We start from the raw sequence: 17,714 nt of genomic DNA on the forward strand, positions 1-17,714 counted from the left end.
TCTTGAGATATGATTACACAGTTTCAACAAAAAAAATTACACAATTTTATTCTCATAAATTGAGAAGTAAAATTCACAATGTTTTACATTTCTTCAGCATCTGTCACCCTGAAGTACTGCGTGAATTAACTGCAGCAAGACTCATGGAATAACTTAGTCAAAGAGTAAGAATAGCAAGTAGCACTTACAGGCTGTATAAATAAAATATTTTCTACTATATCCTCATTCCTTAGGGAACTATGTGCTTTAGCAATTATCTGGTTGGGACATTTCATATCAAACTGATTTTAAGTAATGACTTTTAATGATAGTAACTGTTTCTAGATTCAGGCAATGTTAGAACTTTACTTAGTGCCAAGTAATTACTAATTAATGAAGTGCTAACTAGGTGCCAAAATGTAAGCTATACTATTTCAAATTATTAGTAACCAAAACAAGATTAAGAAGTGTCTTTTTTTTGCAGTATTTGGGAAGCTTGGCTGAAAGGCAACAAAATGAATTTGATTTTATATTAATGTATAGTTTCAATATCAGAGCTTTGTATGCAGCATGATCTGTTCAGTCATAATCAAATACTATTTCTCTTTTTTTCCTTAAAATTTTCAGAATAATTTGCATTGTAATCTATACAAGCAGAGCTGATTACATTAAAGTAACTTACATTATAAATTTTTCAATCTGAAATGCTTATGCTATATTCTGTTAATGAAAGTATATTGAACAGTGACTGTACTCTGCTGGCATTTTTATAGACTTAGATCTTACACTAGCAAGTGCATTGAATTGCAGTCTCAACATTTCATTACAGCTGCTCCTGCGAGGATATTACAGTTTGTGCATGGAAGCATACAGATTTTATGTTGCTGAATGGAAAAATACTTTTGATCCGTGAAATTAGAAATATACAAATAAATTTCCATCCTCTCAGTTGGTAGATAATGTTGAAGGTGCAAGCTGTTGCTTTCAAAAGGAAATGTTATATCCTATATAGTTTGAGGGGGTTTCTATTTACCGTGAGGCTAGTTACACAATTGCAGAGAAGTGCAGCTTCTTTGCTGGGCAGTGGATTACACAAATAATCATTGCTAATAAAATTTTGGACAAGTATGTCTGAAAAACAACTTCTGAGATCCATAGTGATTAATTATTCAGAAGAGTACTTATCCGCAGGATGGATTGACAAGTACCATTTCTAAATCTGTTCTCTCAGGTGAAAGTGGTAATGGCAAGTGTGATGTCCTGTGGGCTGTAAAATTTTAAGCCACCTTCTTTTGGAATGATCTGTGTAACAATGTCTGTTCAGGTTTGGCCCTCTGCACCCGTTCCCTTTGCAGTCTGCCAGTCACAAGTGACAGTGGTTTCCTGTTCCTTTTGACAGCAGCTTTCTTCGTTATAACCAACTATTTTGCCACATATTTTCATCTAGTAATTTCCTCTCTTTTTGATGCTTCCTGTGATTTGAATATTTAACAGCACAGCTGCAATATTCAACTAATAATGAATTTTAAATGCAGTACTTAGTGTAACAGGGAAAATCTGTACCTACAAAATAATAAGGAACATCAGCTATGTGTATAGAGTGGGCAGCTGAATATTGGAAGGTGGTATCATGGAAAATATTTCAGAGAACATAGGGAAAAAGCAACTAAACATGGGGGTCTAGTGTGAAACTGTCATTTCAGTTTCACAGTCTAACATACATTCTCCTTCCCACTTATTCTTTAAAACTCTTTTTGAGATTAAATTATAGCAAGACATCCAACATTTTCTGGTTTCCTCCATTTCATATCTTGATGTTGCGTGCATGACTGTGTTCATAAACTGAGGAGTGATTTCTACAGAACTATTGCCTAGGATGCCTGTGTATTTCTTAAACCTTTGTTTTAGTCTCCTCTACAACGTATAACCAGATTTCTTTCCTCCCCTAGGTACTGTGTTGTAATCATGACTATTTATCAGTATTGAATTTGTCACTATATTGTCTTCATACACAGTTAGGTCACTCAGAGTATCTTCCCAATCTGCCCCACAATTGTGAGTTATTTCCTCTACAAATGTCTCCTTCTGTACAGCCCTTTTTCTATATTATTTTAAGGGTATTTACATCAAAACCTTAAAAACACCTTAATCTTTTGGCTTTTCACCATTATTATGAATGACTATGACATTTCGTGTTTCATCTCTCTTAGGTTTTGGTCTATGACATTACTTCTTCCTCACAACTCGCTATGTAGTTTTTCTGGAAGCATTTAATGCAAGAATTGTAAAACATCTTTCAAAATTTCTATCACCTAGCCCCTATATCCACCACTTAACTAATGCAGAGAAGCTTGTTTTATGAGATAAAGTAGTTTATCTCCTGCTTTAGTGAAGGAGAATAGCTTACAAAGGGTTGACCTCTGCTTCCCCCTTCTGAGGTGTCTTTACTTCAGTTTTTTAAAATTTTATATTCTTGCTATAATCTTTTTGTTGTTAAAAGTTGTTGTGGTCCTGAAACTGGTGAAATACTATTTCTGTTCACTGACCCACCTGCTGAAACTCTTGCAGAAGGCTAGCATTGAGCATTTTATTTTCCTTTCATTTACTCCAGTTCACCATGAGTTTGACACTATGCCAGATTACCGTGGTAAAAAAAAAAAAACAAGAGGAAAGAATATTCTCTTTCCAGGCACAAAATTTTATTAAAATTGGGAAAATGGCACTGTACTTAAAAACAATGCCTTTCTGCTTTACTGTTGAACTTGTACCTGGTTTCTCAAATCCTTCCTGCCTTCTTTTCTTGTCATGGTTTTAAAAGCTGGGACCATCTTCCAGCCTGCTGTACTAGTTTAATCTGGGCCTCTCAAATACACTTTGGATCCCAGTACCTATATTCTCAGCAGTCCGCAACTCTTATTAAAAATCAGGCACTATGCATAGCAGGTGGCTATATATTGCGTTTAAAATGCCTAGCAAGTGGCTATGCATCAGATGGCAGCAATGGGTTATCTAGTAGAGGAACAAATTACTGAATCCGTCTCCCAAGGTTGTGAAGGAAGCACTATCTTAATTCCATGACAGAATGAAAACAAGTCAAAGAGATTAGGTATTGTTTGTGAAGCATTCTGAATATGTATAAATGCTAGCTATTAATTACTGTAATAACTCACTGGGGCTGGAGCCTCCCTGGCAGGGGGTGCAAATGGCAAAGTGGGCGATGCCAAGTCCTGTCTCCATGACAGCAGCATTGCCAACTCTTGCGACTTTATGGCGACTCTTGCAAAAGCCGGTGGTTTTCTGAGAGCTTTCACTCCTGAAATGATGCAAACACCTCGAAGGCGTCACTTTCCTCTTGCCAGCTAATAACTTCCCCACGACTGTGGGAGCAGAAAAAAAAACCTAGATAGTCTTTGCACTGCCTTCCTTCTAAATGTAAGAATTTTTCAGCAATGTTTTTTGGGGTTTTTCTTTTGAGCCAGTCCCTTCCCTTGCCCCAACCGCCTTTCTATAGCAGGGCTGAGGGGAGGGAGGGGGCGAGGCCGCCCTGCGCGCGACCGCAGAGAGAGCGGGAAGCGCGCGCGCGCCCGGCCCGCCACCCCGTGGCCGGCGGCGCATGCGCAGTCCGCCCCCCCCCAGCGCTGGCGCGCCGCCACTGGAGGAGGCGGGTCGAGGGGGTTCGGTGCGCATGCGCGGGTGGCGGCGGGCGCGCGCCCCCCCGCCCCCCCCCCCGCCCAACAAACCCCCCCGCCCCCGTCCGCCTCCCCTCCCCGCGTGTATGTGTGTGTGAGCGCGCGCGTGTGTAGCGGCGGTACCGGCTCCCCCGCACCAGCGCAGCCCTGACGCGGTGAGCAGCCGCCAGCGGAGCCCGGCAGCCGGAGCGGCTTCCCCGTCCTCGCCCGCCACCGCTCGCTCCCGCCCCCCCCGCCCTCTCGCAGGTGAGCCGGGCTGTCGCGGGGAGGAGGAGGAGGAGGAGGAGGAGGGAGCGGGAGCCGCGGACGGCGCTTATTGTCCGGCTGGGAGGAGGAGGAGAGAAAGGAGACTTAACCCCGGCTCGAACGCCGGGCCCTGAAGGGCTGCCGGCCGGGGATTGGAGGCGCCCGGTCCCCTCCCAGATCCGGGGAGGGTCCCGGCCCCCACCCGTCCCCCCGCCGCCGGCCGGCGCCTCCCGGAGCGGTGCTCTCCGCCGCCCACCTGTCGCCCGTCTCCTCAGAGGGGCTCCGTGGAAAGGGCGGGGGGGGCGGGTGGCGGCAGGGAACGAGGCGCCGTCCCCCGCGGGCCGGCGGCTCGGCAGCGCCCTCTCCCCCGCCAGCGTGTGCGGGGTGTCTGTGTGTGTAGGGCGACGGCGCTGCCCGGGGTCCGTCCCCCCTCCTCCCCCGGCCTTGCTGCAAGATGGAGGGACGCGTGGCTGCGGAACAGCCGCAGGCCGAGGTTGTTTGTGTGCGTGGGGATGGGCAGAGCCGTGTTCCCGCGTGGGTCAGCGGGCCCAGCGCCGCGGGAGGGGGGCCGGGGCGGCGCGGCGGCTGTAGCTGTAGCTGTGCGGTACCGGTCAGCTCTTTCCCGGGGGGGTTGGGGCACCTTCTTCTTCAGCAGGGCCGCCTTACCGTGACGGGAGGTGCAGGGCAGCGCGACCCCGGCCCGGGGTGGGGAGGGGTATTCGGAGTATCACACAGGACACGGCCGTGGAAATTGCATGGAAAAGCAATTATACAGATGTATTCTAAACCAAGATGAGTGGTGATGATAGGTAATAGTTTGAAGTAGCTTGTCCCTGTGTATTTCATAGTAGTTACTAGCCTGGTGAAATTCTGTGGATGTGTTTGTCTGTTGGCGAGATCCCGATGCTGACAGAAGGTGCCTTTGCACAGGTCTTCTTTCCCCCTCCCCCTTCTGTTCCTGTGCTAAGCGAAGGGGCTTTGCCATCACAGATAGCTCGAAGAGAATGAGGCTATTTCCTTTCCAGTGGGGTAGGTAGATAAGCAGACAATCAAATGTTTTGTGGGCTTACAGTTTTTTAGTTTTTCTGTCAAGACTGGGAAATGTTATAGGATGCAGAATGATTGCTTTTTTGTTTTTTTTTTTTTTCTTTATTTTTTCCTTATTGCTGCCTGCCTCTGCAGGGTGATTTGATTTTAGTATTGTGGTGGTGTTTTGTTTCTAAGCAAAATGGCCTTAACTTTCTATTCACATCCAACAGCGGTTTGCAACCTCTTTTGGTTGCACACCTATTGTGTTTTTTAGTGGTTGTGCACGTTTTTGTTTAATGGACTTCAACTCACCTTTTTTGTTTTGTTTTTATTAGATCTCAGTAGGCCATTGGAAATAATACGTGGACCTAAGGTTAAAAACTGCTGATACTTTAGTATTGTCTTCATCCAAATGGTTTAATTTTTGACCCTCTTAAAACAACATCGAATACAGAACAGGGAGGAGTAGAGAAATATATTGTCTCCCAAAGCTTTCTCTTGACAACATACATGTGTTTTTTCATGTATTGTTACTGTGAGGTTTAGTATCTAGGGTAATATAGCCAGAGGACTTCCATAGGCACCTCTACATGAGCTGTACTGGCTTGGGCCCTGCTCCTGTAGATTGGTATGAGCCACACAGGTGCCAAAACTGCTTGAGTGAATTGGTACCATCAAGTACCACAGTACAGCATAGTACAGAAGTTGGTAATTGCTTATGATCTTCTACTAGCAGTGCCTCTGGTTACTCTGAAAAATATTTCATGTTTCCAGGGTAAATTAGTCTGTTATAAGTTTCATTTTGGTTTGGCGGGTTTTGGGTTTTTTTTGTTGTTTTTTTTGTTTGTTTTTTTAAGGGAAATCTCATGCAGAAGCAAAACTATAACTGCTTTCTACAGCCTCCGTGCATCTCTGCATGTGGGTTGTCTGCAGTCTTGCTCAGAAGTTTGCTAAAGCTAGGTCACTGGAATTGAAAGAGTGCCCTCTGGTGACATCTGTTAGAGTTTGAACTGCATGTAAAGATGCACTCCTGCTAGTCTGAAATTAAATATTCCTCTCAATGAGGCTGGAGATGTATTCTGCACTGAAATGCTAGTGTGGCATGGCTGGGATGGGGAGAAGCAGTCACTTGCAAATTCACAGGGAAGATGTACAGCAGTCACTTGAAGGAGTCTGTTAGTCTCCTTGTGAAATACTCTACCTTGTAATTTATTTTTCTGGTTTTTGGTGAGAAATGCTTGATTCATTAGTCTAATGGAGGAAAAAACTGTCTTCATGAGGTTATCCTTTTTATGATCGGGTCTTTTATTTTCTCCACTGAAACCTACCTTTGTGCAGAACTTTTGGAAAGATCTTTTTCCTTCCACACTTCTATCTTGCTGGCAATTGTGTAGACTGAAAATCCCAATGTTTCGATATTTTATTGCTCTTGATGCTGCTCAGCACCGGTGAACAAGAATGGAGATACAGGGCTGACTCTTTAACTTCAGTTACTTGTATAAACTTTGATTTTTAAAATTGACTGTGTTTGTAATAAATGTGTTTAAGACTTCAGAAAGCTAATGAAGTCTTAGTGTGCCAATGTTCTGCTTGACATGTCTTTGAATATTAAAAGATTTGGATTGATAAGGACACACCTCCATCTTAAACAGTTTCTTCCCCTATTTTTTTTTTTTCATTGAGATTAGAGATTAATCTCTTCCTTTATATTTGCTTGGAGCTGAGTCATTTGGTCTCCTCCTTTCATTCAATAAGTAAAGCTGAGTTGAAAACTTCCTTTAGGGGTGGGGAGTGTACTTAGTTGCATTTTGTTGAAGTATAAGACATTAAAGGCATGGTGTATTTCTGATTTGAATGTTGTTTTGCAGCCCTCGTTAGAAAAAATACTTAAAAATGCATTTTGAAAATAATGATAAAACATTCTGTTAATAACCCTTAAACTTAAATACCTGGAACTGCTGTAGTAGAAATAATCTTTTAATATTTGTGCATGCATAGTACTTATTGCATGAACAGAAGCTTTGTGGACTTTGTGTTTTGTCTGTTTATTAATTAATCACCTTAAATGTCTAATGAAGCAAGAGAGTCTTAATGTTACAGGTGGGTGTTTTAAGTAGATGCTCTGCATGGTTAGTCCCCTAAAATGTGCGGATGTGTGACTGCAACTCCTTTTCCTTTACAAGGATCCTTAAAGGCCTTGTAGGACTCCAGGGAAAATGGCATTGGAATCCTTGTGGGCAAGCTGGTGCCACCCAGTATTCTGCCCAGCGGAGAGGGGACACCTGAAACGCTGGAGCGAGGCCGTTGTGGGGTGTCAGAGCTCTTGCAACTCTTGCTGCTGCAGTGGCAGTCCGGTCACTGGGCTACGCTGGTGGCAGCAGCTTTGTGCAGTCAGGAGGAGCTGTGTAAAGCAGCGAAGGCGGGGGGAAAAGGGACAGAGTGGCCCAAAGTCACAGAAGGAGAGGACGTATTCAGCAGCATGGTATGCTCTGAACATAAGAGCTTCTTGCTGTGACTTTCAAAAGTTAGCATGGTGTAAGTGATGATCATTGACCCTGCTTGCTGTCTGAGGAAGAGGGAGACTGTTTCCTGTCTATGTTTCAGTTTATAGGAGAGTTTGTCTAGAAAAACTAACCTGTTCACTGAATCTTATAGTATAGCAAAATAAAATATAGGGAGATCCAGTGGGCCAATGCTAAGTATGTGAAAATACAATGTTCCTGACGTGCTTAAAAGGTTAACGTTTCTTCTCTTGGGCTTACTGTTCCGAGGTGTGCTTCTCTCAAGTACATTCACAGCTGGTCCTTTCAAAACTCCCTACAGGCTTCCAGATGGGTTGTAGACTGTCATATGACACAAATGGTGTATTCCTGGAACACATGGAGATGCCTTGAGAATGCTCTCTGAATCCTTGCTCTCCCAGCTTTATTGTCAGTGTAACTTTTTCCATGGCCATAACTTCAGTGCAGAGAAGTGATGGCCTCCATGTTTGTTGTGTGCCTTTCTGTAAGTAAGGCTAGGATTCCTTTTCCTTCCCCTGCCTGTGTTGTCTTACAGCCCAAACTACAAGAACAAGTTTAAGTAGAACTGCAGGGCAATAATGCTGGGGAAAAAAAGAAGCTGTGTACCTTGCAGGTCCCAGAAGCCTTGCCCTTATTTCCATAGGGCTGCACCAGTCAGGCTGTGTCTTGGCTCCTTGACTCTATCAAGTGCATGACCAAGTCAAGGCTTCCTACCCCAGAAAATCTCTGGCAGTGCTGCAGTACACCTCTCTGCCTGGCAAAGGGAGGCTCAAGAGCTGCTTGGTCAGAGGATCAAGAAATGCTCTTGTCAGCCCCCCATATGCATTGTCTTTGTGGTTTAAAAACCTGCTTATTTCTTAGTGGTAAAGAGCAGCCTCCTTTGTTAAAGATCGAGCTTGTAACATGGCAGTTGATTTGATGCCAAATTGGAGAGAGCACTGCATCTGTTGTTGCTTGATGGTTAAATTGAAGCCCCCTCCCCCTTTTTTTCTTTCTTTGAAGCAGATATTGCTTGCAGTATCCTACCGTCCCTATGGTAAGATTCATCTTCATGCAAACTCTTAAGAATAACTATTTATTTTGCTTCTTTGAGGTGTTGGATTTGCGACCTGTTCTTCATGCCTGTCTCAGAATTTTATTTGTATGTATACATACCAATAGATGTCATAGGCAGTGTAAGCTTTAGATCGCAAGTGAACTGGGAGAGGCACGTGCCTGCTTTATTTTCTCTGGTCTATCTGGGGAGACTGTCAGTCTCCCCCATGTATTGCAAGTGTGACCACAACAGTGAGTGTAGCTCAGTGCCTCATCAGCATGTACTTGAGATTTGAACATGGATTAGAACAAGCTGGCTGAAGTTCAATCCAGATAAAATATACATGATGATGTGGATGTAATTATCAGCCTTCCTAATTGAAGGAGTGCATTTGCCATTAGGTAGAAGTGTTAGTGCCCTCTGGTGACTCGAGTTTATTAGTTGTTGTTCTTAGCAATCATATCAAAGCAGTAAAATCAGTTTCCTAAGTCTTCGACTGGAAGATTGAGACCTCCTAACCTGATTAGAGCTGACTAGAATTTGGTTGGAATTCATCTCTGCCCCTCCTTCCCATTGGTTTTAGATCATTATAGCAGTTCCTAGTGCAAGTAGTGAAATACAACTTGGGGAGGGCGTGGATCACTTACGGTAGAAACAACAACATGCCTGGGGATAAGCAGAAATGCCAGAGAGGAAGACAGATTGTTAGGCTTGCTGTGGAGTCCAAGTGGAAAACCCAAAGTGGTCGGCCCAATTCAGAAATTTCTTGGAGCTTGTGGATCTTCTCGCTTGTACTGCTTGTACTGTATGTTTCTTGGCTCTCCAAGGGCTGAGGCACCCAGGGTGACAGAGAAGAAATGCATAACGGGGCTCGCAGAGGAGAAGTTTGAGATATATTGGCTTTCACACTGTAACTCCATTTTAAAGTGATTTGGAGGCAAAATGTGGTGCAGAAGGTTTTGCTGACTTTAGAGCTGTCTCAGCAGGAGTCAGTGGCCCTGATGCTTTGGGATATGTTTGTGTTACCTCTTTTTTTTCCTCTTTAATGGAGCTGTGGTATTGGCAGCAATCAATTAAATCTGAAGTGACCTAGGGCTGGCTATCAACTCTCTGACCGTTGTTGTAGTAGCGTGGCATTAAAAGCTGTTTGATTTGTGCCTCCCTCATTATTCATTAAGGAACAGCTTTGAGACTATGGAATTTGCTTTCATTTAGACAGGCTTAGATTGATCATGCTAGGGAAGAGAATATTGATGGTTTTTAAAAGTTGAAGGTGTATTTCTTAGATAATAGTGCCTAGATAAAACTGGCAGAAATCCTGGGAAAATGATGTTAATGCAGTTTTTAAATTGGATTGCTTTCATCACATTATTAGGGTGGCCAGGGTTTGGTATAATTGTCCAAACTATAGTATTATATTTTCATTTAGATGTAGAATAAGTGGTATAATGTCACAGAGTGACTGGAGTTGCACCAGTCTTGGCTTGGTTTATTGCCAAGTTGTTAGTTTAATCTTCTAGTATCTCTTAAGTTCTGTTATTTGCTTGATAATGTTGGGGTCCTCCACAGGTAACTAATTTAAATTGGCTTGTAATTGAGTTAGGTTGTGACTTCCACATGCAGTGGGGCAGCTTATTTATTGACTGCTCACTTTTCACACTGTTTTAGCAGAAATACTAATATAGTGAACTGTGTCAGGAAACTTGCCTAGCTAAGAAATTTAGCTGCTTTTTTTTTTTCCCTTGCCTTGTTTTTCAGTTTGATAGTTCCCCTAAACTGTTTGTTCTTCAGCCATGCAAAATCTTGTGCTGATGTCATGGCATGAGGAATGAAAAAAAAACAGTTAGTGGTGGAGATGACTAGCAAGTACAAAATCAGAGTTCCTGTAAGCCAGCTGAAATCAGTTAAGTGGATCAGTTGCCCCTTTGGTTATAGCTGAGCTTGTGGACTGGTGACTTCTGGTATTATAGCACAAGCTCAACTATATCTTGAATCCCTAGCTGGGTTTGAAAGTGTGGGAACTTGGGGAAAAACTTTTGTTTTGGATGTCATGCAGAAATATTTGAGGCATTATAGGATCCTTGTGACATTTCTGAAAGTTCCTTTTGCATTGATCTTTTATGGTAGGCTGGTGGAGTGAGTTGAGAATGATGATGGTGTTACTGGAAACTTGGAAATACAGCCATTTTCTGATCAAGCAGAAACTAAACAGAAGCTTGTGAGGTATTTGGGGGGATTCCAAAAGCATCTGAAATCAGCTTCCTTGAGTGAAGTGTTAGAATGCTGGTAGCATCGCATAGTTCCTTAGGTGTACACTTTGTTTACGTGCATTTTGAAATCCAGTTTGAACTGCTAAATCAATTAAAAAAAAAAATGGCCCAAAGATTTGGACTACTCTTTCTTCCATTAATGCATCACTGTTCTGTGCTGTCACTAGTTAGTAACTCTGGTTTCATGAGGTGTATTGATAAAGCTAATGGTTAAGTGGATGACTCATAATCGTTGTATTTCATCTCCTACTCTCACATAATTAACTTTCTCCATGTGGTTAAAGGGCACCTGATCTGTACTGCTGTTGCTAGCAAGTCCAGACCACTCTGTAAACAGCCTTGTCTTTGATTACCAGCCAGTTTTCCCATGTGCTTTATTGGTAAGTATACCTGAGTAGTGGCAGCTATCTCATTTGTTTTTAGAATAATAGTCGCATACTTTTAGACTGACCAATTTATTTGGGTGTTAGTTGTCAGACTTGACTGGTAAGTACCTTAAAATAATTCTGATGTTCTTACTGAATAAACTTTTATGGTAATATACCAACAGGTATTTTGGAAAGGAGTAATATATAAGAGGAGTATATTGAATTCAATCCTTCCATGCAGTTGAGGTGATCTTCAAGTATCTTCTGGAGCTCAGAGTGCAAAATTACTGAAGGCTTAGCAAGATTTCTTCTTAGCTACACACTAACCGTGTGCTTCTGAGAACCATGAATGTGGTGGACAGTCAGCAGCCTGAAACTTGAGATGTTTGTTAGGGCATATAAAATGTGGGCTTGGCAGGTCTGCCTTAAGACAGGATGAGCATAAGCATTACCTAGGTATAAGGTTTTATTATTATTACTTTGCAATATGCCATGCACGGATGGTGTCACGTGTGCATTTTCTTATGAAACTGGTTTATATTTTATTTATATGATAATAGCAAATGCCTCTCTGTAGTAGAAATGTTTTTGGTACTTCCTGTTTGAAAAGTGCTTGGCTAGCCACCCTTTGCTGATTGATTGCCCTATTGATGATACAGAATTTCTTCTAATCCACCTTTGGTGTTTGTGGGGTTTTTTTGGTTTGTTTTTTTTTTTTTTTTCTTCCCATTCTGGCACTATTTTGCATTTATTTTGAACAGATTTTGCCAGATAACTCTTTGATAAGAGATTTTGGTGTTTTTAGTGGTATGCCCTGTTAAAAGTTGGACGAGGTCTTCATTACTAATGTACCAAAGGTAGCAGTACCAAATCTAATTGCAGTATGAAACTGTGATTCTTCAGTTATTTTTTTATACCGTTGTGTAGATCTAGCTATGCTGGCAGAAAGATATTTTCTTTGTGGAAGTTGTTCAGCTTTACTGACAATATCTATTGAAGTGTTCAAGGTGTCCACCAAGAAAACTTGTAAAGACATTTGGGGAGGAAAATTATTTTAACCAGGTTGTAGTCAAGAGGCAAAGTTGATAACTTTTCACTTGAGGTGGGTGCCAGATGTACAGTATTTTATGAAGTTGAAGGCATTTAAAAGTGATAGTAAAGAAGTGGAAAGACTGCTTTTTGGTTACAGTATTTCTTTACTTTTGAAGTACGGCAGCTATTCATAAGCAGATAGTGTGCTTTAGTACTTGCCTGCAGATAGTGCTTCCTCAGTCTCTGCACGTAATGACTTGCCCTTGTACTTAACTCGCTGTCTTTTTTTTATTTTTTTTTTTGATGTGGATAGGATCTGTGTGATGACAGAACTCTAACTGTATTTCATGCTGTGACTTGTGTTTAATACTTCTGAAAAGTCAATCTTGACTCTTTTCTGAAGCTGTCTTAGTGGTGGAAAGGCTTCTTTGTTAGGACCTAGTTCATGTTTCAGATAAGGTAATTCAACTTCTCTTAGAAGTATTTATACAAATCTGTATCAGCTAGCATTTGGGAGCTTTGGTTTGTTATAGATGTCTCAAAATTCTGTTAGAGATCAGCCATCAGAACTACTTTAGTTTTTTCTTTTTGGTAGTGAATGATGTATGACTAAGAGAGGGAGAAGAAGTCTAAATGTATTTGTTGTTACATGATCCCAATTTTTTTTTTCTATGTAATGGAAAGTTTTAAATTATTTATGGTGACATGTCAGGGCATCTAGAGAAACTTACCAGAAATCTTGATGGGTGTTTTTTGTCAGGTGAAATTGTGTGCCTTCGCTGTTCAATTTGATTAGCTTATGGGAGAAAACCAAAACATCCACTGGTGTGGAAGCAGCATTGTACACTTACGGCATGTGCTTGTTATAAGTCCAAAGTGAATATGTGGATATGAATTCTTAAACTTAGAGTAGCAAAAGTATATGTGCCAATGATTTGAGGCTGACGCAGTTTTATGGAGGAATAGTTCTTCATCTGAATTTTATGACTAAGAATTGGAAGGGTATTGCTGAGGCCAAAAAGCCATTTATAAAGGATAGCTTAGGGAAATAGTAAATTTGTTTGTACAGATCTATATAGTAATATAATTTAGAGGTGTGTTGTATTTATGTTATGCTAAGTTAGATAGACATAGAAATCTAGTTAGCCTATGTTAAGTGATACTGCTAAAAAGGAAGCTTGTTTGATAAATAATGAAGTAGCTAACATAAAGGTGTCTTGCCAAGATATGATGCCCACAAAACTCTAAAATCCCTCATTTATTTGTAAAAAAAAAAAAAAAGGTATAGTGTAGAAAAGTGGAGAGCTTTAAGTAATTATTTCATCTGTACCTATTTAAAAAAAAAATTACCTCTGTTTTTCGTGTCCTAGAAAAAAAATCCATGATTTTACATAATTTTTCTTCCTCTCTTTCTATGAAGTGATAGTCTTAAGTGGAAAACAGAATCAGGCAGTAATGGAGTTAAAGGACAAGGACAGAGGTGAGATCTCTCCAGGGAACAGGAAGAAAGACTTCGCTTGCTGGAGTTTCTGCATTGCTTTTAGGTGTCACATTTCTGTGTGGACTGATACTGAATGTCATGAATATCATCTTGATTTTACTTGTTGGAGTGAGGGAGGGAAGATGAGGAGAAGTGATGGGCTTCAGCAAATGAAGTTTTTGTTGCTGGTCTCTCTCTGGTGTCATCTTTCCCTATTACATTCCAGGTCGTTAGTGGAATTGGATATCTTCCCCCTGCACCGCCCCCCCAGGGGATTAGGGTGTGTGTCTATGATCTTATTAGACTAGCTGATTGGTGTTTCTTTGCAGCTTTTTCTCTATTTGTGATTCTCCTAATGTTGTTAGAAGTGCTTTGCTTACAGAAAGAAAATTGCAGTCTTTTGGAATTCATAATTGGCATCTGCTCTGATGCAGAGGAAGCCAACATTTTTTAACGTAACAATCCTCAAAATCAGAAAATATGTCTTGGAATAGAAAAAGGGATCTTCCCTAGGTTGGAGATCCCATTTGCAAATTGTGTTCTTTTTGGGGGTATAGTGCTGGGTTGAGCATGCAGTTGGGTCCCAGAGTAGAATTGATGTTGTTTGCTTCATTCATCAGTGAGGGAGCTGGCTTAATGCATCAGCCTCTGTGGTAGAGCAGCCCTACTGCCTGCGTTTTGATAGCTTTGTCAGATTTATGGTGTTTACTAGCTACACACAACTCAGGAAAACCCTACTCTGTTACTAGATCCTTAGATCAGAAAGATCCTGTAGATCGCTATAGGAATATTGCATTTAAATTGGTAGCTGCATTTGCTGTTTTTACTGAGGTTCTTTTTCTCTGTTGTCTTGGAGGTAGTGGAAGATAAGTTTGTGTAGCTTGTTAAAATATCTTCACTTGTAAGAAATAAAGCTGTTTCAAAAGTATACCGCCTGCCAAAGACACGCTAGTGACTTCAGTGGTGTTTCAACGTAAGGTACCCCTAATCTACTTATGATGTGGCTTGCTCTTGTTTATATTTAAATAACATTACCAGAATTAATTTGAAACTAAGTAAAAAAAAATCAAGTATGTTCAAAGTGCAACCAAAGTATTGGCTTTTTCAGCCATTCTTTTAACAGGTAAGAGGCAACTTGCTTCCTGGTGGTATAGAATGGGAAATTAATTACTAATGTGTGGTAGATTAGAAATTAGGAAAAACTTTTTTACGATGCGAGTTATAGAACACTGGAACAGGTTGCCCAGAAAGGTGGTGGAGGCCCCATCCCTGGAAAAGTTCAAGGCCAGGCTGGATGAGGCTCTGAGCAACCTGATCTGGTTGGAGATGTCCCTGCTTCTTGCAGGGGGGTTGGACTAGATGACCTTTGAAGGTCCCTTCCAACCCTAACCATTCTATGATTCTATGATTTAAAAAAAAAAAAAGTAAAATTCACTAATATGGATAATCTTGGCTTTGTGACAACACTGAAAGATCTGAATTTATTTAGTTAAAATAAATATTTTCGAACTGTAGGAAAGTGTGTCCATTTATTCATTTATTTCACCAAATTACTTGTAGTTCAGATTTTTCAAATCCTCATGGGCAGTATCAGTTGACTCTCTCATGGTGGTGACACCGTGAAGTGTTGCAGTATCACCAACTATCAAAACACAATGAGATCTTTTGTCAAAGATGGAGCAAGGCTAGGAGAAGTGGACGTGGCTAAGGTTTGTATGTTCTCTCTCTTTGCTTCAGCCCCTCCATGATATCCAGCTGATTTTTCTGTTACTTCCTTCTTGGACTCTTTCACAATGTGAAAGGTCGCAGCTTTTCCTTCCTATTCCTGGGTTATGGCCTTCCATTGCCAGTACACTTCCTTCTGGGGTCCATGGGCTTTCTCACCTCTGAAAGTCTATACACATGTTTGGCAGCCTTGATTTTCTCTGGTTTTTCAGGAAGGACGAAGTAGACGGATCTACCTCTGGTACTCGCTAATGTCAGAGGGGAGAGACCACATGGATAACATCTTGATTTAGGCTATCTGAGTATCCATTGCAGTGCTGCTTTTCCTACCTAGGAGAACATAACTGTGACACAAGTTGATTGCTTGAAGTGATGTATTTAAAAATAGCTTTCTGTGACCTTTCTGCAGGATCTTCTTTGTATTTATTAAGTACATTGTTTTTGTTGGAGGCTTGAAGCCAAATTTTACCAAATCTTCATAGAAGGAAATGAGGGAGATTCAAACATACTCAAACAGTAGCACTCTTTTTTTTTTTTTTTTTTTTTTTTTTTAGAATCTAAAAAACGTAAAATTCACATAACACACTTTTTAATTAGATCCTTAATGCCTTTTGTGTTTTCTTTAAGCTAGAGAAGCAGAATACTTTAGGGGGGACACTTGGGGGTCATCTAGTCCACAGTGTTGCTCAGGGCATGGCAAAGTTTATTAGTAGAACCGTTTGAAAATACAGCAATGTAAATTGTTTTAATATATCTCTTATGTCATCAAAGAATACCTTCTGGAATTGCAAATTTACACAATTTCTGAACCTGGAATCAACTTCACTCCTTGCTGCAGTATTGCTGGGATAAGGTAACTTGTCTGAAACTCCCAAAAATCAGGCACTAAAAATGCTTAAATGGTGCAGAATTTAAAAGTGCATGATTCTGCACAGTATTACTCAAATATCAGCCCATGGGCTGTGGTCTGCCTCTGCAGGGCAGCAAAATGTCCTGCTGGCAACCAGGTTCTCTGTCCAGCTCTCCCAGCTCTGTTTTTCCCAGCACAGCTTTCTCTTCGCTGGGGCTTTTTTATTCCTTCAAGCTAGGCTGCTCCCTATTTGGTGTGCATTGTCCACTTGCATTTCTTATGTAACTGATTTCCGTCTACCTCCAGGACAAGGGTGGTTTAAGTGTCAATAATGATGAAGTGATATCAAATCCTTGTCCAAATTGTAACTTAGACTATTGATTCCAAGTATTTAAAAACTGTTCCTCAGACCCTTTCAGTTCTCTGATTAAATCAGGGCCTTTTTTTTTGTTTTTCCGCCTGTTCAAGGAGAGTCTTGGACAACAGCAAAAATTCTTGTCTTGGCCAAGCTGTGTATTTATTTAGGGGACAAATTTTTTTTTTTAATTTTAAGTAAAACTCTTAAGGCAGCAATACAGGGCATGGCATGGTCTCGAAGTGTTGTGTTTTCATGTAGATGATGTTAAGAATTAGTTTTCATTGGTTTGTCCAGAATGGCTTAAGGGTAAGCCAGTGCTATTGATTAGTCTGCGCCAGAAGATCTCCTCTCTGTAGAGGTGAGGGGGTGGGGGAGGGAGAAGGCTTTTGGGCAAAATTTAGGGCAGAACCCCTGGGAAGCTTCCTGCCGGAAGCTGCCAGAGAACAGAAAAGCTTACCTGTTAGGTGTTTTAGGATCTGAGGATCTTTGCTTTTGCTCTAATTGTGTTTTCCCCAAGATCTACAGTACTCCCTTGTTTTAGCACTGTGATGGGTTTGGTGGTCCTAGAAAGGAAGATAAAGCATTTTCTAATCAGTGTGCTAAGAGTAGAGATTGTGGCTGTTACTGCTAACTGAATTAGCAGTTTAGAGTGGATTTTTTTTGGAAGGTGTCAGACTGTGAGCTTTTTAAAGATACAGTTAACATCACTGAATGGTCATAGAATAATGGTTTTTGTATTACTAATTGTGATACCCTGCCATGTAATGATGTAGACTTTCTTGCATTATAGCATTCTAGATTTACTTTTATCAGTTAAAAGATTAATTCAAAGATGAATGTAATTTTCTTTTTAGTTAAATGAACTGTTAAACAACATGATTTCCTTATTATGATTTCCATGTTATCTGCTGTAAAACAGTAGATTTACATTCAAAACACAATTCTCTCTTCTCTCTCTGTCATTGATCTTGGACCCAAGTTTTTAGCTTGCATGTGTCTGCGCTTAAATAAATTTTTAATGCATGCATCCATTAATTTGGCAGAAACGAATGCAGCTGCATTTCATAAGCTGAAAGATATGTTTAAGTAATAATTATCCAGTCATCCACCAAATATCTCAAATATCCAAG

General features: G+C 41.0%; 1 protein-coding gene across 6 annotated transcripts in view; it reads left to right on the forward strand.

Annotated features, from left to right (window-relative positions):
- The first annotated feature begins 3,779 nt into the window (after positions 1–3,779).
- Positions 3,780–17,714, forward strand: part of RALGPS2 (Ral GEF with PH domain and SH3 binding motif 2) — a 120,756-nt gene continuing 106,821 nt past the window's right edge. For 2 of the 6 annotated variants that reach the window (XM_086753307.1, XM_086753310.1), the window contains exon 1: positions 4,276–4,410. In XM_086753307.1, the coding sequence (XP_086609433.1) occupies positions 4,369–4,410 (42 nt within the window). In that variant the 5' untranslated portion in view covers positions 4,276–4,368. Of the gene's footprint in view, positions 3,915–4,275; positions 4,411–10,628; positions 10,725–11,055; positions 11,152–17,714 lie in introns of those variants that run through there. The other 4 variants (XM_086753313.1, XM_086753311.1, XM_086753312.1 and 1 more) reach the window with 4 other exon arrangements.

The sequence above is a fragment of the Chlamydotis macqueenii genome, chromosome 8 (genome assembly GCF_036417535.1).
Source record: "Chlamydotis macqueenii isolate bChlMac1 chromosome 8, bChlMac1.mat, whole genome shotgun sequence".
NCBI classification, from domain to species: domain Eukaryota; kingdom Metazoa; phylum Chordata; class Aves; order Otidiformes; family Otididae; genus Chlamydotis; species Chlamydotis macqueenii.